Source organism: Hyperolius riggenbachi, chromosome 6 (assembly GCF_040937935.1).
Source record: "Hyperolius riggenbachi isolate aHypRig1 chromosome 6, aHypRig1.pri, whole genome shotgun sequence".
Taxonomy (NCBI): Eukaryota; Metazoa; Chordata; class Amphibia; order Anura; family Hyperoliidae; genus Hyperolius; species Hyperolius riggenbachi.
In genome coordinates, this window is record NC_090651.1 from 240,470,284 (window position 1) to 240,493,282 (window position 22,999).

At 44.2% G+C, this 22,999-nt stretch overlaps 1 protein-coding gene across 1 annotated transcript in view; it reads right to left on the reverse strand.

Moving 5' to 3' along the window:
* VWA1 (von Willebrand factor A domain containing 1) overlaps positions 1–22,999 on the reverse strand; it is a 137,619-nt gene that overhangs the window by 31,643 nt on the left and 82,977 nt on the right. The window contains exons 3-4 of the mRNA XM_068240589.1: positions 18,599–18,877; positions 16,788–17,063 (exon numbers count right to left, since the gene is read on the reverse strand). Coding sequence (XP_068096690.1) covers positions 16,788–17,063; positions 18,599–18,877 — 555 coding nt within the window. The remainder of the gene's footprint in view (positions 1–16,787; positions 17,064–18,598; positions 18,878–22,999) is intronic.

Consider the following 22,999-nt stretch of genomic DNA (forward strand, 5'->3'; position numbering starts at 1 on the left):
TCAGAAAATTTTCCCACTCCAAGGACACTGCCGATACCATTCCCTTTTGGGTACTAGCTGCGGCTTGCGTTGTTTGCTGCCCTCCTGGTCGTCCTGGGTTTGCGGAAGTCAGTCTGTCTGCGTACAACTGGCTAGAGGAGGGGGAGGATGTCAATCTCCTCTCTAAAGTCTCCACAAGGGCCTGCTGGTATTCTTCCATTTTGACCTGTCTGACTCTTTCTTCAAGCAGTTTTGGAACATTGTGTTTGTACCGTGGATCCAGAAGGGTATAAACCCAGTAATTGGTGTTGTCCAGAATGCGCACAATGCGTGGGTCACGTTCAATGCAGTCTAGCATGAATTGAGCCATGTGTGCCAGAGTCCTACCAGAATCCTCATCATCCTCTTGTGAGCGTTGTGATAGTTGTTGTGATGCATCATAGTCGTCACCTTCCTCCTGGTCTGCTTCTGCTGACCATTCGCGTTGAATTGTGGAAGTCCAACGTGCACCGCTCTGGCCCTCGTCAGTGGTGGCATGAAATTCCTGCTCCAACTCCAGCTGTTCCTCCTCCTCTTCTTCGTCATAGCTGCTGGGGCCAGCGTTCCCTGAGGCGGATGGCCTGATGTTGGTACCATCACGCTGATCGTTTTCTCCTTCAGATTCCCCCAGTTGCATCATGACAGCTGTTTCCTTGATTTTTAACATCGACCTCTTCAGTAAACACAGCAGTGGTATGGTAATGCTGACTGAAGAGTTGTCACTGCTCACAAGCAACGTGGATTGCTCAAAATTTTGGAGGACTTGGCAGAGGTCCAACATGTTGGCCCAATCGGATCCACAGAAGCTTGGCAGCTGGCCGGATGCGCCTCGGTACTGCGCCGTCATGTACTGGACCACTGCACTCTTCTGCTCGCAAAAGCGGGCTAGCATGTGCAGCGTAGAATTCCAGCGCGTAGGGACATCACACAGCAAGCGATGGTGGGGGAGATTGAAGCGCTCCTGCATCTTGGCGAGTGCCCCCGAAGCAGTACTGGAATTTCTACAATGTTTGGACACTCGACGCACCTTCAACAGCAGATCGGGCACGCCTGGGTATGTCCTCAGGAACCGCTGAACTACTAGGTTCATCACGTGCGCCAGGCAAGGGATGTGTGTCAGCTTAGCCAACCTTAAAGCGCGAATGAGATTACTCCCATTATCACACACAACCATGCCCGGTTTCAGGTCCAGCGGTGCCAGCCACAAATCCGTCTGTTCCTTTATTCCCCTCCAAATTTCCTCCCCTGTGTGCTGCTTATCCCCAAGGCAGATTAGCTTCAGCAACGCTTGCTGACGCATGCCAACAGCTGTGCTGCACTGCTTCCACGATCCTACTGCTGCTGGGTTAGCGTTTCCGGATGAGGTACAGCTTTGAGATGCGTTGGAGGAGAAGGAGTCAGAGAGGTAGGTGCTGCTGTTATCCAGTGGGAGGGACGGCGGTGCAGCTGTTTGTGGCGTGGGCAACACCCGTGCCGTAGCAGGTGAGGAATCGCTGCCAGGCTCCACAAGGTTCACCCAGTGCGCGGTAAGGGAGATGTATCTACCCTGGCCGAACGCACTCGTCCAGGTGTCAGTGGTGAGGTGAACCTTGCAGGCAACGGCATTCTTCAAGCTTCGGGTTATTTTGCTGACCACGTGCTCATGCAACTCAGGCACTGCAGAGCGTGCAAAGTGGTAGCGGCTGGGAACCACGTAACGTGGGATGGCCACTGACATCATGCCCTTGAAGCTGTTTGTCTCCACCAATCGATATGGCAGCATTTCGCAGGCCAGAAGCTTGGCTATGCTGGCTGTTACTGCCACGGCCCGGGGGTCATTTGCTGGCAATTTCCTCTTGCGCTCAAACATCTCCGACACAGACAACTGAACCGTAGCGCTGCACACGGAAGGGCTGTTGGTTGTTGTGTTTGATGAACACTGGGAGACCTCAAGAGCACTACTCCGGAAAGTGACAGTGTCAGCGTCGTCTGATGTTTGTGAATGTTGTGAACCACGCAATGGCTGGGCTACTGCTGCTGCTGAGGCGGGTCTGGTGAACCCAAGGGAGGCAGTGTTGTTTCTGGTACCCTGTCCTGACGCGTTTGCCCAAAGAGTGGGATGTTTGGATAGCATGTGACGGCTCATGCTGGTGGTGGAGAGGTTGTTAATATTTTTCCCCCTGCTCAGGCGGGTCTTGCACACCTTGCAAATCGCCATGGTAACATCCTCAGTGCAGTCTTCAAAGAAAGCCCAGACTTTGGAGCACCTGCCTCCTTGCTGGCGATTTCTGTTTGCTCCTCTTTTGCCTCTCACTTGAACTTCCACGCTTGTGGTGCCTGAAATTGCGCGCCGCCTACCTTGTGGCACAAGGCGAACTCGTGCAGCAGTGTGTTCTTCAACAGACTCATCTGTGCTGCTGCTACGACGGCGATGTTCTCGTTCACAAACAAAATCTGGGTCTCTGTCCACATTGTCCATACCCTCCTCTTCCATCTCCTCAAACTCGTCATATGTCATTGTGGGCCACCGCCGTGGAGTAGAGCTCCCCACAACAACCTCTGCGCAGCACACTCCAACGTCGTCTTCCAGATCTTGTCGGCCGACCTCCTGCAATTGCAACCCCTCCTGCCCAAATTGCTCTGGGATTTGGGTTTCCGAGTCCTCTTCGGACTCGCCTCGTATTTCAGTGCGCGGTACATTTCCCACAGTTAACGGTTGTGAATCCAGGCACAACATTTCTGGCTGTTCCTCCATTGACCTTTGAAAGGTGGAAGTTTGTTGGGCTGGGAATAGCTCCTGCGAATACCCCATTGTGTCCTGAGGTAATTCATCGGACTGGTTATCTGGCAGTTGTGTGCGTGGTGTCGCTGCCGGTTGTGTCAGCTTTGTGCCCACTGGCTCCTTGTAACTGGCTGAGGACTCGGACCTCGTGCGTGATGTGCTGGTGCTGCTTAACCCACTGCTGGACGCTTGAGAGGTCATCCAAGTAATTATCTGGTCCTGTTCTTTTGGATTTGTGAGGGTTGTTGTCCTGGACAACATGGGTGGTATTGAGTGGGTTTTCTTGGGTGCTCCCCTGTGGCCTGTACGTGAACCGTCAGGGGAAACACCTCTTCCCTTGCCCCTCCCTCTTTCACCGGATTTCTTCCTCATTTCACTTATCCTTACAGTACACGCTGACTGGCAGCAGTACAGTGGCAGTACAGAAATGCTATACAGTACCACTATTCCCAGCAGCGACACAGAGCACAATGCTATACAGTGACGGGTGAGCGGTGTACCACTATTCCCAGCAGACACAGAACAGTGAACAGAATGCTATATAGTGTGGCTGAGCGAGCGGTGTACCACTATTCCCAGCAGACACAGAACAGTGAACAGAATGCTATATAGTGTGGCTGAACGAGCGGTGTACTACTGTTCCCAGCAGACACAGAACAGTACACAGAATGCTATATAGTGTGGCTGAGCGAGCGGTGTACCACTATTCCCAGCAGACACAGAACAGTGAACAGAATGCTATATAGTGTGGCTGAACGAGCGGTGTACTACTGTTCCCAGCAGACACAGAACAGTACACAGAATGCTATATAGTGTGGCTGAACGAGCGGTGTACTACTGTTCCCAGCAGACACAGAACAGTGAACAGAATGCTATATAGTGTGGCTGAGCGAGCGGTGTACCACTATTCCCAGCAGACACAGAACAGTGAACAGAATGCTATATAGTGTGGCTGAACGAGCGGTGTACTACTGTTCCCAGCAGACACAGAACAGTACACAGAATGCTATATAGTGTGGCTGAACGAGCGGTGTACTACTGTTCCCAGCAGACACAGAACAGTACACAGAATGCTATATAGTGTGGCTGAACGAGCGGTGTACCACTGTTCCCAGCAGACACAGAACAGTGAACAGAATGCTATATAGTGTGGCTGAGCGAGCGGTGTACCACTATTCCCAGCAGACACAGAACAGTGAACAGAATGCTATATAGTGTGGCTGAGCGAGCGGTGTACCACTATTCCCAGCAGACACAGAACAGTGAACAGAATGCTATATAGTGTGGATGAGCGAGCGGTGTACCACTATTCCCAGCAGACACAGAACAGTAAACAGAATGCTATATAGTGTGGCTGAGCGAGCGGTGTACCACTATTCCCAGCAGACACAGAACAGTGAACAGAATGCTATATAGTGTGGCTGAGCGAGCGGTGTACCACTATTCCCAGCAGACACAGAACAGTGAACAGAATGCTATATAGTGTGGCTGAGCGAGCGGTGTACCACTATTCCCAGCAGACACAGAACAGTGAACAGAATGCTATATAGTGTGGCTGAGCGAGCGGTGTACCACTATTCCCAGCAGACACAGAACAGTGAACAGAATGCTATATAGTGTGGCTGAGCGAGCGGTGTACCACTATTCCCAGCAGACACAGAACAGTGAACAGAATGCTATATAGTGTGGATGAGCGAGCGGTGTACCACTATTCCCAGCAGACACAGAACAGTAAACAGAATGCTATATAGTGTGGCTGAGCGAGCGGTGTACCACTATTCCCAGCAGACACAGAACAGTGAACAGAATGCTATATAGTGTGGCTGAGCGAGCGGTGTACCACTATTCCCAGCAGACACAGAACAGTGAACAGAATGCTATATAGTGTGGCTGAGCGAGCGGTGTACTACTGTTCCCAGCAGACACAGAACAGTACACAGAATGCTATATAGTGTGGCTGAACGAGCGGTGTACTACTGTTCCCAGCAGACACAGAACAGTACACAGAATGCTATATAGTGTGGCTGAACGAGCGGTGTACCACTATTCCAAGCAGACACAGAACAGTGAACAGAATGCTATATAGTGTGGCTGAGCGAGCGGTGTACCACTATTCCCAGCAGACACAGAGTGGCAGTAAACAGAATGCTATATAGTGTGGCTGAGCGAGGTACACAGAGTGGCAGTAAACAGAATGCTATATAGTGTGGCTGTGCAAGCGGTGTACTACTATTCCCAGCAGACACAGAGTGGCAGTAAACAGAATGCTATATAGTGTGGCTGAGCGAGGTACACAGAGTGGCAGTAAACAGAATGCTGAGCGAGCGGTGTACTACTATTCCCAGCAGCGACACACAATGACTGGGGGGGACCCTGGCTAGCGTGGCTGGAGCGCGAACTACCCTGCCTGCCTACCCAAAGCTAAACCCACAGACAAATGGCGGAGATATGACGTGGTTCGGGTATTTATTTACCCGAACCACGTGACAGTTCGGCCAATCAGAGCGCGTTCGGGTCCGAACCACGTGACCCGTTCGGCCAATCACAGCGCTAGCCGAACGTTCGGGGAACGTTCGGCCATGCGCTCTTAGTTCGGCCATATGGCCGAACGGTTTGGCCGAGCACCGTCAGGTGTTCGGCCGAACTCGAACATCACCCGAACAGGGTGATGTTCTGCAGAACCCGAACAGTGGCGAACACTGTTCGCCCAACACTACTTGTAAGTAATCCTTTGATGTTCTTGTGTGAAAACAATAACACAATAACACAAATAAACTGTTCATTATACAGTATGCCTTGAGGACCCTTTCAGACTGGTGCAGTGCATTGCAGCAAATTTCCTCACTGCTACTGCAGCCTAATGATAGTCTATGGAGAAGTTCATACTTCCCACGTTATGGTACGCTGCGCCGTAGGTGTCCGATTTAACGCTGGTGCATACCTACGTTACCGCGTGGCTCCTGCGGCGATCTGTGTCGGCCCAGAAGTCATGTTAGTCTTTGGCGATGGCGTTGGTGTTGCAGAAATTAGGCAGGCAAAGATTGAAGCTGAAAAACAAATCGCTAAGGATATCAAATCTAACCCAAAAAAGTTTTACAAGTACATTAACTCTAAAAAAAGAAAGGTTGACTGTATAGTACTCCTAAAGGATGAGGATGGGAACTCAATGGTGGATGACCAAGGTAAGGCAGAGTTATTAAATGCTTTCTTTGCTTCTGTCTTCACAAAAGAAACAGCACTGTTGCAAACTACAGAGGCGGAAGAGTCTCAATCTTCTAACTGTAATATTAAATACTTAACGCAGGAAGAAGTGAAGGCAAGACTAAATAAATTAAAAATAGACAAGGCACCTGGCCCGGATGGCATGCATCCTCGGGTCCTAAGGGAATTAAGTTCAGTTATAGATAAACCCCTTTATCTTATCTTTTGTTTTTCAAAATCTTTATTATTGTTGACAGATATATAAATACATGAACAGTGCATCAAGAAAGAGTTGTTACATCAAATCATATAAACAAGTATACGGTAAGACATGTTCTTGCATCAATTGTTATACATACGGGGTGTCAACGAAGTTTTTTGTTTTTTGAAACAATGAAAAGTAACCATAAACAAATTCCGAACTATGGGTCTCAGAGTTTGCAATAGACTATATTGTCAACATTAGTAAGATGGTACATTTGTTGGTCGACATATAGCCATCTGGGCCAATTAGTACTCTATTCATTTTCTAGTGCTTGTTTGAACTCATCTGAATATCTGTATACTGACCAAATCCTCCATATATCAGAGAATTTTTCTGATCTGCCTTGCATAGCAAAGACTGTGCTTTCTAAGTCATATGTGAGATCCATTTCTTTTACTACCTCTGCTAATGTAGGTATTTTCTTAGTACCCCAGGCTCTAACCAATATCACCTTTGCAGTGTTTAAGATATGTCTGACCACCGAGCCCTTGAAAGACTTCATGCTCCAGTCATTGCAGTATAGTAAGTAGAATTGGGGGGAGAAAGGAGTTTCCCTATTGGTCATTTCTTTAAGGATCTTTTCTATTTTGTGCCAGAAGGGCGTTATTAGTGGGCACGTCCAGAATATGTGTGTCATGGAGCCTTGATCTTGCTCACATCTCCAGCAGTGTGGGTTTCTATTTGGATATATTTTTGCTAATTTAAGTGGTGTATAATACCATCTTGTTAGTACTTTGTAGTTGATTTCTTGAATACGGGAAGCTATAGATGTTTTGTGTGCGTATATACACATGGATGTTTTTTGTTTTCTGCTAAAAGAAACACCTAGTTCGTTTTCCCAAATTGTAAAATATGGGACATTATCCATGTCTTGGTCTAATAATAAGGCATAAATTATAGATAGAGTCTTACGTAGAGGCTCGGTAGTCTGACATAGTTTCTCAAATTCAGTGCTTTCTCTGACAAGTGTAGGCTGTATGCCCATAGATTGTAGAAAGTGTCTGATCTGGGTGAGTCCCCACCAGTCTAGACCAGTGTTGTTATGCCTGCGTTTTAATTCCTCCAGTGGTATCCACTCTCTGTTATTACAGAGGTCTTTTGTTGTAGTTGGTCCGTTCAGCTTCCATTGTCTTAAATAACCATTTGTACATCCCGGGGCAAATTCTGGGTTATCCCACAGAGGTGTCAAAGGGGTAGGCCATGGGGACATATCAGGCATGTGGCGTATTTTAGACATCACCCTTAACGTGTTATGTACCAAATCAGAGATTGTCCATTCTCTCTTACTCTGTATAGATGACCAGGGCAGATGTGTCAACGGATGTTTTGTAAGTATTTGTTCGATCCCTACCCATTGCTTACTATTTCCATGTCTGTGCCAATCTATAAGTCTCGTTAGGACTGCAGCATAGTAATATTTTCTCACCTCTGGAACTGCTAATCCTCCTGTTTGTTTAGACCGGAATAAAATCTGACGTTTAATCCTAGGCGGTTTTCCTTTCCAGATATAGTGGTTAAACACCATCTGGGTTTTCTGTAAAAATGCGTTGGAGATCTGTATCGGGAGAGTCTGGAACAGGTAGAGGAGTCGCGGCATGACATCCATTTTTATGATTGATATACGTCCAAGCCAGGAAAACTGTGGCTTGTCCCACTTTCTAAGGTCTAATGATAGGGCGTCTAACATTTGGGGGTAATTGGCGGAAAAAATATCTTTAACATTTGGGGTAATTTTGACCCCCAGATATGTGATGAAACGATCGCCCCATTTAAACGGGAAATTTAACTTTAGTGATTTCTCTAAATCTGGTGAAAGTGTGACATTAAGGGCCTCGCATTTGTCCATATTAACTTTAAATAGGGAAAGTTCGCCAAATTTGCGGAACTCAGAGATCAGATTAGGGAGAGAGATGACTGGATTAGCTATATAAAATAGTAAATCATCGGCATAAGCCGCTATCTTGGTGTCTCGCTCTCCAATCGGGAGTCCCTGGATGTCTACGTTATCCCTAATATGGCATAAGAGGGGTTCCAAGGAAAGGGCAAACATTAATGGGGAGAACGGGCACCCTTGTCGTGTCCCATTAGTAATTGGGAAGGAATTTGATAAGGTGCCATTAACTTTAATGCGTGCAGAGGGTTTAGAGTATAATGCGTTTATGCAGCTTAGCATTCTATTTCCCAGGCCTATATGTTTCATTACCTCTGACATCCACATCCAGTCTACCCGGTCGAAGGCCTTCTCCGCATCAGTGGAAAGTAGCATGAGCGGAATTGCCCTCGACCGGGCAGACTGTATCACATTTAGTGTTTTAAGCGTGTTGTCTCTTCCCTCTCTTCCCGGTATGAATCCCACCTGGTCCCATTGCACTAAGTAACCCATATGTTCAGCAAGTCTGTTGGCCAGTATTTTTGAAAAAATCTTTAGGTCCAAGTTCAATAGAGAAATTGGCCTATAACTTGGGCACGATGTTGGGTCCTTACCTGATTTGTGGATAACTGAGATATGTGATTGTAAGTCCTGTGGGGGGATCGTTTCAGCACTGTCCGGGTCCGCTATGGAGTTAAAAGCTTTACACAGATGTGTAATTAGGGTAGATCTGAAGTGTTTATAATATTCTATAGGCAGACCATCCGGTCCCGGTGCCTTTCCTGATTTGATAGAGGATATAACTTGTGCTATTTCGTCCTCAGTAATTTCTTCCTCCATTATTTTTGCCATATCTTGTGTCAATGAGGGCATTTTAGATTCTATTAGGTATTGTTTCATCTTATTTTTGATATGTCTCTCTCTACCCCCTCCAGACTCCCCCAGCAGATTATAAAGATTATAGTAGAATTCCCTAAATGTGTGTGCAATGGACTCATTGCGAATGTGTTTTTTCGATTTAGCATCTATGATCTGTGGGACATAGTTTCTTTGTTGTTGAATTCTGAGTGCTCGGGCCAGGAGTTTCCCCGGTTTATTTCCGTTCAAATAGAACGCATTCTGGCATCTATGTGCTGTTCTCAGTGTTTTTGCTCTCATGATTCTTTTAACTGCTTCTCTAGCCTCTGTCAGTTGCGTTAGGTCTTGTGGCCTTAGCGATCTTTTATGTCTTTGCTCAAGGGTCTGTATCACATTGGTCAGGTCAAGTAGTTCTTTTTCACGCTGTTTTTTAAGCTTTGAGCCCAGTTGGATCAGGTACCCCCTTATAACACACTTATGTGCTTCCCAGACCGTTGAGCAAGGCACTTCATCGGTGGCATTGAGCTGAAAATAAGTTTGTAGTTCTTTCTCGATTGAATCAGCCGTTTCCCTATCTGCAAGCATAGAGGTGTTGAATCTCCAGTCAAATGGTTTCCCCCTGCCATGTCCACCACATAGCTCAATAGATACCGGGGCATGATCAGAATATGATATCACACCAATATCTGCCTTTAATGTGTCAGACATTAAATTGTGAGATACTAGAATATAATCAATTCTCGTGTATATTGTATGAAGTGAGGAGTAAAAGGTGTAGTCCCTCGACTGGATATTCAACATTCTCCACGTGTCCACAAGTTGTCTGTCCTGTAATGCCCTCCTGATTCTATTAATTTTATGGAATGAGATGGAGGATTTCCCATGGGAAGTATCTAAACTTGGGTTTAGTGCAATGTTGAGATCACCGCCTATGATCACACTCCCTTCTCTGAAGGAGTCCAGGGCTTCTAGGAATTTTAATATAAAGGGCACTTGATTTAAGTTGGGGGCATAAACCGAGCAGATTGTATGTTTATGTTCATTGATTGTCCCTTTTAGCAATATGTATCTACCCTGGTCATCTGTCAAAGTCTCCACATTAGTAATTGGCAAGCGTTTATCTAATATAATTGCTACACCCTTAGATTTAGAAAGTGGGGAGTTGCTAGTGTGTACTGTCTGGTAGTGCTTGTTTGTAATCCGTGGGGTAAGATCTCCTTTAAAGTGCGTCTCTTGAACCAGTATAATGTTGGCTTTCTGGATCCACATGTCGTGTAGCAATGCTGTACGTTTTTCTGGTATGTTTAGCCCTTTGGCGTTAATCGACACTATTTTTAATTGTGTCATGTTGGTATGTATCGTCTAATTTTTGATGTGTGAACTCTAGTAGACCCAAAAACTATAACCAAACTAAAAACAATAAACTTCCATGATAACATAAAACAAGTTTTCATCACTTTGTGATTAATAGCCTTAACGGCTGCCCTATTTGGGAGAGAAGAAGTCATGACCGTCTCTGTCATGAGAACAGCTCCTCACTCACAATTATCTGAATGTAATTTACATGTTCCTGAAATAGGAACATATTTTGTGAAAATCAGCTTAAGTGTAAATTTGTCCACTTCTGTGTTCTGTGCGACTTTTAATCTTATATCTAATTGCTATACTATATGTCTTGGTATACTTGGCCAGAGTAGGAGGTGGTGCCCCCCGCGATCTCTAAGTGAGCCTGTTTTATCTTTTGGGGTATGAGCGTGGGGCTGTATCTATAGGGTGTCCTGTCATAGTCTGCGTTGTCTAGAGTGAGCTTTATCGAGGGGAGAAAAGATATATATTGGTGTGCTGGGGAGTTGATATCAAGTCTACTGATTAGTGTAATGGAAGCTTTCAGTGTTTACTAATGGATTAGGCACATATATGTATGTCTTCTTCTGTTTTTACGCTATTGAGCTACATTTGACCTATCCTACAACTTTGATGCTATTAACCCCTTGCGTTATGTTGTAATAATCTGTGCCCCTCATGTATCCATATGTGTTCTTATATAGCTTCCTGTTCTTTTAAGGGGGGTCATTATCAAGTTATCTTATCAGCTTAAACTAGTGTAGATGTTATATATATCTTTAAGCATCGGGCTAATTGCAGTAGTAGAATCTAGATATACATATCATTTCAAGCTTATCATGTAAACTACAACCCTCACATCACATGTTTAGGCACATTCACATTGTATTCTTATACGGATATGCAATTTAAAAAAAATAGCAGAACATATTTCTACGACCCTCTATTTAACTGAGGTATTTCAGCAGGGAAGTGCAAAAGTAAAGGCGTCCCCTAGCGGGGTTAGTTCACCAACACAATATATCTTCTGCAACCTATGGGAGTTTGAGTGTGTGACCAGTATATGCCGTCCGAGGTCTGTTCAGGGTACCATGTGCTCTTGACTCATGTATTAGGAAAATATATCCTAATGTAGTGCAGCGACATGAGTCCTCTATGCGGAAGCTTCTCCTTTGTGTGCTCCATATGAATAAAGCACCTCCTCTTGGTAGCGTTTATGTCTCTTCATTAATGATAGTGAACCGTTTCCAACTAACCCCCTCCCCACCTATTCTACGTTCCCCCTTCCAAAACCGACTAGCTTATGGTCCTGAAAGAATAGTTATGTCCTATTTTCTACCCGCTATTTTCCGTGTTTATACAGATGGTGCGTCACAAATCTCCGTAAGTAAGTTGGGAAAAAGGGAAAGTACAGCTCACGCCCGCGTGTACCCCAAGACACATAAAGATGATCCCCACTTATCTGGTGTAGAAGCTCAGGGAGCGAGTCGTCATCTACATTCAGCCAACTGGGTTGTTCCGTTGTTTCTGACGACGGAGTCGTTGTGGTAGGCCTGTGAAGATCTGCTCCGGGTTCCATTCCGGCACTTCAACCACTAACAGGTCCAGGGATTTGAATAGTTCCGGCAAGTCTGCTGGTGTGCGCAGGGTGTATGACTTATCATTTCTTGTGATCTGTACTTGAAATGGGAATCCCCACCTGTAGCTTGCGCCTTGTTCTTGAAGCGATTTTAGCAGTGGTTGGAGGGCTCTACGTTGTGCTAGCGTGCTGGGTGCCAAATCCTGAAAAAAGGTGAGCTGCGCTCCTTCATGCGATATTTCGACCCTCTGTCTGACCGCTTGCATGATGTTTTCTTTAAGAGCAAAATAATGGATCCTGCATATCACGTCGCGTGGCGGTTCGTTATCTGCCGGCATGGGGCGTAGTGCTCTGTGGATCCTGTCGACTTCAATATCCGTGTCATCTGGATTTCTCAGTAGGCCATTAAAGATAGTTGTAATCGTAGGTAGCAGTTGTTTGGTAGATACGGATTCGGGTAAACCTCTAATCCGTATGTTGTTCCTACGGCTGCGATTCTGTAGGTCCTCCATGCCATTTCTGAGGGTAGTGTTCAGTGTTAGTTGTTTCTGATGGTCCGCTTTTAGCTTCGCCAGCTCGGTTTGCATATTTTCAATGGTAGCCTCTACTCTGGAGATGCGGTCGGAGTTTTCTGTGACTACCGCACTTAGCTCCTGTAGGTCTGCTCTCGTGGTAGTGGTGATTTTATCTGCTAGCTCTGCCAGGTCATTCTTATTCGGAAGGCTATGGAGAAAGTCCCATATTTCGTTGAGGGAGCGGGTAGTCGCTTCACTGCTATCTTCCTTAGACTTGGCGCCTCGTGGTGTCGCGGCCTCCGCCATCTTAAGCTGTTCCGTCGCTGATCTGGTGCACAGGAACTTTGTGACAGTTTGCTGGGTCGAGTTCCCCTTCTTCTGCGGTTTAGAGGTGGTATGTTTCTTCTTGGGGTCTCCGGGCATACTTTTGTGATAGAAGTGGAAAAAGAAAAGCTGTTTTTAAGGCTGATTACGGTGCTTTGAGTGAGGAGCTCTGTTCACACGCGTCCTTACACCGCCATGGCAAGCTCCGCCCCTTATCTTATCTTTTGTGACTCTCTTGCAACTGGCAGAGTCCCAGTGGATTGGCGTACAGCCCACGTTTTCCCATTATTTAAGAAGGGCAAAAAATCTGATCCGGGAAATTATAGACCTGTAAGTTTAACATCAGTTGTATGCAAACTATTTGAGGGGTTACTAAGAGATACTATACATGACTTCATAGTAGAAAATAATCTTATTTCTCAGCATCAACATGGGTTTACTAAAGACAGGTCCTGTTTGACTAACATGCTCAGCTTTTATGAGGTAGTGAATGCTAATATGGATATTGGGAATGCTGTAGATGTGATATACTTGGACTTTGCAAAGGCCTTCGACACTGTTCCCCACAAAAGTCTGGTGCAAAAGTTGAGGAAGCAAGGACTGGGGAAGAGTCTGTGTTCATGGATAGGGAACTGGCTAATGGACAGAAAACAAAGAGTTGTGGTCAATGGATCATACTCAAAATGGGAGACTGTTAGCAGTGGGGTCCCACAGGGGTCTGTTCTGGGTCCAGTGCTCTTCAATTTATTTATTAATGACCTAGTAGATGCAGTAGTGAGCAATGTTGCTATTTTTGCAGATGATACAAAATTGTGCAGAATCATTAACTCTCAGGAAGATAGTGTCATATTGCAACAGGATCTGGATAGGATCTGGATACATGGCAGATGAAATTCAATGTTGACAAATGTAAGGTCATGCATTTTGGACGTACTAATGGTCTAGCACCATACAAAATAAATGGGATACAGTTGGGGACATCAAACTTGGAGAAGGACTTAGGAGTACTCATTGACAACAAGTTAAATAATCGTACTCAATGCCAAGCAGCTGCAGCTAAAGCTAACAAAATTTTGGGATGCATTAAAAGGGAAATAAAAACTCGAGATGCTAGCATAATATTGCCCCTGTTTAACTCTCTAGTAAGGCCACATCTGGAATATGGAATTCAGTTCTGGGCACCACATTACAAAAAAGATATTGCAGTTTTAGAGCAGGTGCAGAGACGAGCAACAAAATTGATGTGTGGGATGGAAGGTCTCACTTATCAAGAAAGGTTAGATAAACTGGGTTTATTTAGTCTAGAGAAAAGACGCCTTAGAGGGGATCTAATTAACATGTATAAATACATCAGAGGGCAATATAATACCTTGGCGGATGAGCTTTTTGTCCCTAGGCCTTCTCAAAGGACTAGAGGACATGATCTGCGCATGGAGGAAAAACGTTTTAGCCATTTATTTAGGAAAGGGTTCTTTACAGTAAGAGTGATTAAGATGTGGAATGCATTGCCACAGGAAGTCGTTATGGCAAACTCTATACCTGCATTTAAAGGGGGCTTAGATGCTTTCCTTGCGTTGAAAGACATCCATGGCTACAATTACTAGGTAATGCCTAATGATGTTGATCCAGGGATTTTATCTGATTGCCGTCTGGAGTCGGGAAGGAATTTTTCCCTTTAGGGGCTAATTGGACCATGCCTTGTAAGGGTTTTTTCGCCTTCCTCTGGATCAACAGGGATATGTGAGGGAGCAGGCTGGTGTTGTACTTTATACTGGTTGAACTCGATGGACGTATGTCTTTTTTCAACCAAAATAACTATGTAACTATGTAACATCATGACACGCATGCACGGAAGCGTATTTTTACAATACACTTCCGTGCACTTCCACATACCCAAAGCAGGAAGTGACTGCAAGCGCACGTCGCTTCCTGCTTGGCCGAATGCCAGTTAAGGAACACTGTGCACTAACGTGCCCTTGATGAGTCAATTGACGAAACTAGTTGGGCGGAGCCTGGGGAGCCGGTGAGATGCTGGCCGAGCTCGTGGATTATGATTATTACATGCGCATTTTATCTACAAATTATGTGAGTGCACTACTTTTTATATCTATTTTCATAAAACGGAATTACGCTATGCTACATCCTGTTTGAGTCATAGGTCTATCACATACGGAGTGACAACATTGAGATACAAACAAGCTGATTTGCTGGTCTGTGCTGGGTCAGCCCAGAGATCTGGTGAGAGGCTAAAGTTCTTATCTGGTGGAGCCTGGAGGCACGCTGGGTGTTACAGTGTGAGATCAGATGCACTGGTCTTATTGCGGTATTGGATTTGTATGCAGTATTACACTATTGCTGTGTCTCTTTCCTTTGTATGAACGGAGTCCCGGTGGAGCTAAAGGGCGATAGCTGGCAAGACCAAATACGTGTTTGCTGATCTAATTGGTCGGCCAACATTTCTGGTGAGCGTATAACAGTACCTTTGTATGAAGTGTGAAGATTAAGAGACTATTTTACTTTCAAGAACCAATAGGAGTTGTTTGGACTGAATATTGTGCAGTGTGGAACTGTTCATTATACTGTGGACTCCTGGGATAATCTTATTGTGCAGAGTGGGGTCTTTACCCCTGCAATCTAAAGCATATTGTTACATTAGGAAAGTGGGGAATGTTCTATTTACCTTGTTGAGCGCTTTACTTTGTATAGAGATAGTTTAACTGTGTAGCACGCACATTAATGGTAGGTAGCGATCCAAGGGTGTTTTTATTGGTTTAATTGATCCTTGTTTTCTCCCGTTAACAACCTAGAACTCATTTCCCCTGTTGGTGGGGCGAGGAGCGCATGGAACATTGTTTTTCAGATTGTGCACTAACGTAGTGTTCCCTGAAAGCCTGTTTTTGGCGGTATGATGCGGTGCGGTGGCTGCGATGCACCGCATCGCTAACGCCAAATTATGGTGTGAAACCAGCCTGACTAAAATGATTTGTTACAGTTCTTTTGTCTTGTTAGTACTATATCTATAGTACATGCTGTCACGGAAGAGCCGCGAGAAAAGAAAACGCCACCGCAATCGGTTTGCTGCACCAATTGTCATTGACGTGCCAGATCAAAATCTTACTGTATGTAGGTACAGCAGACTGTGAGCCTGGGGTCTCTGGCTTTCACAGCTGCTAGCAGAACTCTTTTCATGAAGTATGTTTGTTGACCAGTGAAGTAAATGTTTGTGTAATTAACTCACCCAGAAGGTTAAACGCACCCTGTCCAGCCCCTGGTCTGAACCTGAGATCCCACCTCAAAACTAGCTTCAATAAAACCAAGCTTCAGGCAGAGAGGAGGAGTCCTCCAAATTCCATCTTCACGAAGGCATGCTGTTGCTCTGAGGACCGAGCAGCGGCCATATGTGTTTGAACTTTGCTCCGGAAACAAAGAAACTTCATGTGTTTTCCCAGAAAGGACATATTTTCACCTGACCTTAAGTATACATATTTTCTTCCCTTTTTATTTTTATACTGTGCTACTATTGTCTCCATAATTGTTGATTTTAATGTTTTTCTGTATATATTAATTATTTATAATGCATTCATAATAAAAGACTTCTAAAAGTTATTTATTTGTTCAGCTACCCCTACTATTCAGCCACACACAGAAAGAATTCTAGCTTCTGAAGATCGCTACTGAGAATTGTTGTTATTAGTCCGAACAGGGTGTGTTTTAACGGTTCTATTTGCAGGTATTAGTATCAGGCAGATTAGGTCTTCTCTTCCCATCAAAAAGAGATGGTGGCAGCCTAGTATTTTGTGTTTAATAGATCACACGCCTCCCTCTGGTCTGTCTGCTGCCAAAATTCCAGCGGTTTCAGCTCATCGATTGCGTCCTCGAGATTGGATGGTCTGTGTGCTGAAACCGATTGGAAGGCATTGTACGGTCCGGCCACTATGGGGCATGTGGCACATGCCACCTTTATTATAAAGTGCACTGTGTATGAAGTAGATATCTACCGGTAGTGGGTCTACAAGTTACATTTCTACACAGGAAAATAACTCATGGCTCACCTGGAAGGGTGGACACTTGGATAGTCTCAGGCTGTACAGACTGGTCTGTGGTATCAGAGATGAGAGTGATTTGGTAGGTTGTGTTTGATGGTAAGTTAGTGAGCACTGCACTGGTCTCGCCTCCATAGAAGGCCATCTGTGACCTGCTTCTTGGATTTGATACAGGTGAATACTCCAGCACATAACTCCCTGTGTCTCCAGACAACCTCGACCATGTCAGACGAATTCCTGTAGTGGTGATGTTACCAGCTTCTAATTTCCTTTCTTCTTTTACTTCTACAATTAGATAATGTGAAAGTGATTACAGTACTGCCCAGCCAACACACAGGGCAAAAATCAAATTGGTGCATAGCTCCCTCCAGATCTGGGTGACCTCTTTAGGTCCTTTTTAGATTTCCTGATTTATTGAGCTTAGGCAGAGCTTCATGCCATGCTTGCTACCTCACCTTGGCTGCATGGACCACTTGTTGGATACTTAGAATGGTAACCACACCCATGAGATTGTTTACATGCTTTTACACATCGAACATGTCGTACGTAAGTATATTTTGGGGCCTTGTTGCCATATTAAATTACTGGTTTACACTTTGCAAGACATTTGATTGCCTAAACACCTTACACAGTGTGTGTTTTTGGCACTAAGGTGTGTTGTGAAGGTGATACTCGCCATGAAAGTTTCTTTTATGTTCCGCTAAGGATTAGCTGGTGTAGGATAAAAGACATACAGAAGGATCTGTGTCTATTCAGTGGTGCAGCTGTCTTAATAATTAAAGAGCTCTAGGCTCACTGCGGTCACATCACAGTGAGCCGGGTGCTCTAATGGCAAGTTCAGAAGCCGCACGGGACACTAGAGGATGCCCGCAGCGAGAACAGGTAAGCTATACATGCTGAAGCACGTTCCACAACTAGAAGTGTGTGAGTGTGTGTTTTAACAGCCACCAGGGGGAGGGCAGGGGGGTTTGGATCCCAGGAGGGGTCCCATGTTAACTTAATTTAATTTCATGGGGGAGCGTGGGTTATTGCATAACCCCGGCTCAAACTGACAATGTTTTAATCAGGAACACTGTCACCAGTGTGCTCCTGTGGACAGTAATTTGAAGGACCACTATCGCAAAAAAAGTAGGCAGTTGAAATCTGACAGGACCGACAGGTTTTGGGCAAGTCCATCTCCTCATGGGGGATTCTCATGGTTTTCTTTGTTTTCAACAGCATTTCTTAAACAGCAGTTTCCTACTCACTTGCACACTATTTTGTCAGTTAGACTTTGCAACTGCTGTTCAGGAAATGATGTTAAAAACAAAGAAAACCCTGAGAATCCCCCTTGAGGAGAACCTGTCGGTTCTGTCAGATTTTAAGATTACTGCTCCTTCACTACAGAGCTACTGTTATCAACAGCATGCCAGCAAGGGCCTTTTTCCACTCCACTGCGATTCAGCAAAATCGCAAAACGCTAGCGACTTTTAAATCGCTAGGGTTGCTACTTTAACAAAGGAATCGCGGTAGGTATTTTCCACTACCACGATTCAATTTTTTTACAAAGCGCAATCAATTTCTGGAGCGATTTTGTGCATTGACTATGTAAAATCGCAACCGCTTAACTAAGTTAATGAAAAATCGCAATTGCTGGCGTTTAGCGATTGTGATTGCGATTGCTAGTGGAAAAGGGCCCTTTAGAGAGTTTCAAAAAACATGACTACAGTAGAAAGAGACTTTACAAACAGATAAACAAAAACAGCAGAACCAGTTATGGATACATGTTAAGTCCACATTTGGCTTTTTCCGGAAACATCTATGATATTTTTTTCACTTGCCTTGGAGAGTGGAGACTTGGATGAGCTGAGGCTTGATGTATTCCAGATTGGTTTCGGGGAGTAGTGTGACCTGATAGGTGGTGTTTGGGGTTAGTCCATTAACCACTAAACTCGTTTGATCTCCAGGTAATAACTCTTGCACCTTCTCCCTTGGACCACCAATTGGGACATATTCCACCATATAATGCCCGGTGTCTCTGGACAGCAATCTTGGCCAGACCAACCGAAAACCATTAGTTGTTACATCCACTGCATGAAGTCGTTTTGCTTGGATGAGCTCTATAAAGTTAACAAAAAAGTGCCACAATTTTGTACAATATTCAGAATGTTTTTTAATTTACTGTTTCTTTCTGTGTAATACTTCAAATACTTATAAATGAGAAAACAAGTGAAAAATTATGAAGTTGCATTACCAAAAAATGTCCGCTAGATGTCAGCATTGATTTACTTCTGAATTCATACCTAGCTTCATATCAGCCAAAAGACACAGCAGCAAAGATAAGACTTTTACATGATTAAACTGAGTAGTAAATTAGCCAAGGTTTTTTTTCCTTGTGAATAGTCTTGCAAATTTAAATCTTTTGTTTATGATGCTGCTCTGTGCATAGTCTAACTATTAATGTACTTCTTTTTATTTAGGCCTATTATTATGATTAAACAATTTGGGCTGATAATGAGCCAGGACACCTAAAGCCTAGTTGAAGGGTGGAGACATAAGGAGTTGCTTTTAAGAGACACTGAAGCGAGAAAAAAAAATATGATATAATGATTTGTATGTAGTACAGCTAAGAAAAAAAACATTAGCAGCAGAGACTCAAGTCTAATATTGTTTTCAGTAAAGGAAGATTTAAGAAACTCCAGTTGTTATCTATGCAAATTAGCCATTGAATCCCATGACTTTCAAAGTCGCAGTTAACTCTGATAGACACTTGAGATAATAAGCTTTAAAATGTATCTTTTTTCCTCTGCAGGGAAGATTGTACAAAGCAGGCTAGTGAATTTCTGAATCCATTTAGAATGCTGAGTAGTGTCTAAACTGCAAATATTAGAGAATGATGCAATATTATAAAAACACTATATAACTGAAAATAAAAATATTACAATATTTTCTTTGCTACTAAAATTCTAGTAATTATCCGTATTACACAACCAACTCATTATATCATAATTTTTTTTTCCGCTTCAGTGTCTCTTTAAGGCTCAAGCTGTAAAAGACTTTTTCTATGTATCTTAAAGGACAACTGTGATGGAAGGGATATGGAGGCTGCCATATTTATTTCCTTTTAAACAATACCAGCCCTGCTAATCCTATTACAGTAGCGTCTGAATAATACCAGAAACAAGCATGCGGCTAATCTTGTCAGATCTGACAATAACGTCAGAAACACCTGCTGTGCTGCATGCTTGTTCAGAGTCTATGGCTAAAAGTATTAGAGGCAGGGTCCCTGCACTGGATTGGAGGGCTGCAGGAAGATCCGTGAAGCCTCTGAACCATCCAAAGGCTTCCCACAACTGAGGTAAGTAGAAAACTTTTTTTTCCCAGTTCATGTGTGCTTTAATCTGTGTCTGAAAATTTAATTTATGGTGGCACTGAATTGAGCTTAGAAAAAAAATCAAGTTGTGCACGTAAGCATATTTACATATTAAAGCACACTTGACCCAAGACAAATCTACCTAAGGCAACCACCGAGGTGTGCGTTGTCTTTTACTCTCTTTGTTCCCTGAAATCACTCCATGAAGAATTCCCTCCTCCTCCATTCCACTTACTGGAGGGAATGCATAAAACATATGTATTTTGTAAGCACATGATGGCATACAGATTTCACCTTGGTGGCAGTTACAGGTGAGGTGAGGGGTCCATGCAGATTTTGCACACTACGACATGCTTTTTCAAAACCACCTTTGTCTTCAACCCCCATACATTCTATCTTTTTTATTCTTTATTCGTTAAATACTGTTGACCCACCATGGGAATGATAAGTCACATCTTTTAAGATAATAATGATAATAATAATAATAATAATAATAATAATAATAATAATAATATCAAGGCATATAGAGAAAGCTGTATTGCTAGATACTTGTGCTGCTTTTTCTGGCCACTAGAGGGAGCAGAGGCCGTTATGTCCTTTCACAAATAAAAAAGTTCTCAAGAAGCCACTTTAGTGCATGTCAGGAATGGGTTGGCTGGGAGTACAATCTGCTGGAACATTTTAATATGTTATTATATTTTGAATGGATAATTTTAATTTATTCCTGCTGGAAAATAATAATGACATCATATGCAGGCATCTATAGTAACAGCTGACATTCACTCCACATCTTATGTTGGAATCCAGGTAAAATCAAGCAAGAATAACCCTTGGTCCTTGCCCTGCTTAGTGTTTCCATAACAACCTTTCTTTTGTCAGTAGACCACTGTGTGTATGGTGTGTCTGGTGGGGGGAGAGGAGAGGGCCTCTTTATCACCAAACTCAACTGGTAAATGACATAGCACTGTATTTACACCTTCCAAGAAGGGAGGCGTGTACCCAGGTGCAAGGAAGAAATAGCAAAATCAATTAACCCTTTGCAAACTCTCGTACAGATCAGCCATCCAGGAACCACTATTATCCCTATCAGTTAAAAGCATAAGTCATAGTTTGCAACAAAAAATGGAATCACTCTGTATAGTCACATACGTCATACAGAGGTTCCCCTGAATTAGTATATGTCCTACCTCTGGCTTTATAACATGCAAGCAAGCATACAGTGCATAAACCTATGAAAAAGATTAGGAGCACATATCACAATGTCTTCTTTTGGGACAGATAGTGCTTCATGGTAACATCTATTCGGGGAGAAAGAAGGTGTGTTCTGGTGCTTGGGGGCTTTAAGGGCTTGCTTCTCCCCCCATCCTCCGCGATGTTATATTTACCAAGTCCATGCTGTATCGGGTCTCCTCCTCCTCCAGGCATCCACGCCCTGTATGCTGCCATCCTGATGCTGGGTACACACTATGAGATTTTCTAGCCAATTTACTGTCAGATAGATTATTTCCAACATGTTCGATTTGCTTTCTGATCCATTTCCGAGCAGTTTCCGATCCATTTCCTATTAAAGTTAACGGAAATCGATCGGAAAATGTTCGGAAATCGATCGGAAAGCAAATTGAACTTGTTGGAAATAATCGATCTGACAGTAAATGGACCATAAAATCTCATAGTGTGTACCCAGCATAAGGCTCCTGATACATGTCATGTCATCAGGAACCTCATGGTGGCAGTACAGAATGCAAGGCTCCCGGGAGAAACAGGAGTCCAGATGAAATGCAGACTAGGCAAATATAATGCCTAGTACACACCATACAATGTTCTGTAAAAAAAAAATTCTGTTAGATTTTCTGTAATTAGATTATTTTCTGTAACGTACTGGTAGAGACTGGTCATTATCTCTGGTGCATTGTCTTCTGGTTATCTTCTGCTGAGTAGAGCAATGCTTAACCTCCCTGGCGGTAAGCCCGAGCTGAGCTCGGGCTATGCCGCGCAGGGGGAGATCTCAGCCCTTGGTGGGGCGATTTTCATTTTGTAAATTGCTGTGCGCGCAGCCAGCACTTTGCTAGCCGCGCGCACAGCTTGATTGCCGCCGCTCTGCGGCGATCGGCCGCACGCAGCGGCTGAAGAGGCCCCCCCCCCCGCCAGAGCCCTGCGCTGCCCGGATCAATGAGTTCCGGGCAGCGCTATGGGCTGGATCGTGTGTCCCTGATGTCAGGACGTCGGCTGACGTCCATGACGTCATCCCGATCGTCGCCATGGCGACAGGAGAAGCCAAACAGGGGAACGCGTTATATACGCGTTCCCCTGTTTGCTATAGATGCCGGCGACGATCGGACTAGAGGGCCACATGCGCCCTCTAGTGGTGTTTCATGTAGCTACCACTCTGGTAGCTTTACATGAAACATTGAAAAAAAAATAAAAAAAAATTGGAATTCTGCAATTTTTGCAGAAAAAATTAACCGCCAAGGAGGTTAATTGCTAGGCAGATAAATGGTTAGATAATTTCCAACATGTTGAAAATTATCGATCTGGCAGGTAAATCTTACAGAGAATCTTACAGAAAATTGTATGGTGTGTACTAGGCATTAGAGAATCCTGATATGAGTGAAGCAATCGGATGTAGTGAGAAAATCACATGAGCTAGTTACATTTCTGCATTTAGGCCTATCATACTGAAAGCATGCGAAGGAGAGTTGAGATTGTTGCTGAAGTTAGACATAAGGCTTTACAAGTGACCATGACTAGCATATCACAGGTGTAGATATGACTGATTGTATTGTATTTCATGGCAGTCTGGCTGGGTTCCCCTGTCAGCCTGCAAATAGAGCCTGTAAATAGCTCGTACTTGTTATGTCATGGATATGCA